Genomic DNA, 1053 nt, shown 5'->3' on the forward strand with positions numbered 1-1053 from the left:
ACCCCCAAATCCCTGGAATGAGCCCTCAGTGCCCCAAATCCCTGGGAGGAGCCCTCAGCCCACCCCAAATCCCTGGGATGAGCCCTCAGCCCACCCTAAATCCCTGGGATGATCCCTCAGCCCCCCCAAATCCAGCACATCCCCCCTCCCTGGGGGTCACTCACAGAGGTTGAGGGGCGACATCTCATCCCGGGGGGACCAGGCGCGATCCGACGGGTGCGGCTCCCCGTGGATCCCTCCGGACATCAACTCCCGCTTGATCTCCACCCTCAGCTGCTCTGGCTTGAGCTTCTTCTGCAAGGAGGGAGGAGAGAGGCCTGGAAACATCTTCCGGGCGGTGGGAGGCGGGGACGAGGTGGGAGACGGCCCCGGGGGGCTGCCGGGTGGCGGGACCTTCTTCCCCAGGGCGGGAATGTGCAGCTCTGCCGGCCCGCGCGGCTCCAGCGGTCCCAGGGCTCCCAGCAGGCTCTTGGCCACGGCCTTGGGGCCGGAGGGGTTCCCGGCGGGATTCCCGGCGGGATTCCCGCCGTGGCGGCGGCGCTTGAGGATCTCTCGGAGGGTGTCGATGGGGGAGCCGTTGACGTACCACTCGGTGACCCCCATCTGGCGCAGGTGGGAGCGCGCGTGGCTCGACAGACCTTTCCGGTTCTCGAAGAACTCCCCGCAGAACTCGCAGCGGATGTCGCGCGCCGGCTCCGACCCCGAGGCTGCGGAGAGAGCGGCATTCCAGGGGGAGAACCGCCCGGAATTCTGGCTGCCTCCTGCCCACCCCGATCCCAAGACAATTAACTATCGTGTAATTAACTGGGATAAATGTGGGATTGGGTTTGGGAGCGATATGGAATCTCTCGCAGCAGATGTCGCGCGCCGGCTCCGACCCCGACGCTGCGGAGAGAGTGGAGATTCCAGAGGGAGAACCGCCCGGAATTCTGGCTGCCTCCTGCCCACCCTGGAATTCCGGCTGCCTCTTGCCCGCCCCGATCCCAAGACAATCAGGTGTTGTGTAATTAACTGGGATGAGGTTGGGGATAAATGTGGGATTGGGTTTGGGAG

At 65.1% G+C, this 1053-nt stretch overlaps 1 protein-coding gene across 1 annotated transcript in view; it reads right to left on the bottom strand.

The window, feature by feature from the left end:
- WIZ (WIZ zinc finger) overlaps positions 1 to 1053 on the bottom strand; it is a 27848-nt gene that overhangs the window by 5833 nt on the left and 20962 nt on the right. Inside the window, 1 exon segment of the mRNA XM_027705380.1 lies at positions 165 to 707. Within this exon segment, the coding sequence (XP_027561181.1) occupies positions 165 to 707 (543 nt within the window).

This window comes from Neopelma chrysocephalum, unplaced genomic scaffold (assembly GCF_003984885.1).
Source record: "Neopelma chrysocephalum unplaced genomic scaffold, ASM398488v2 Primary Assembly neopelma1_328, whole genome shotgun sequence".
NCBI classification, from domain to species: domain Eukaryota; kingdom Metazoa; phylum Chordata; class Aves; order Passeriformes; family Pipridae; genus Neopelma; species Neopelma chrysocephalum.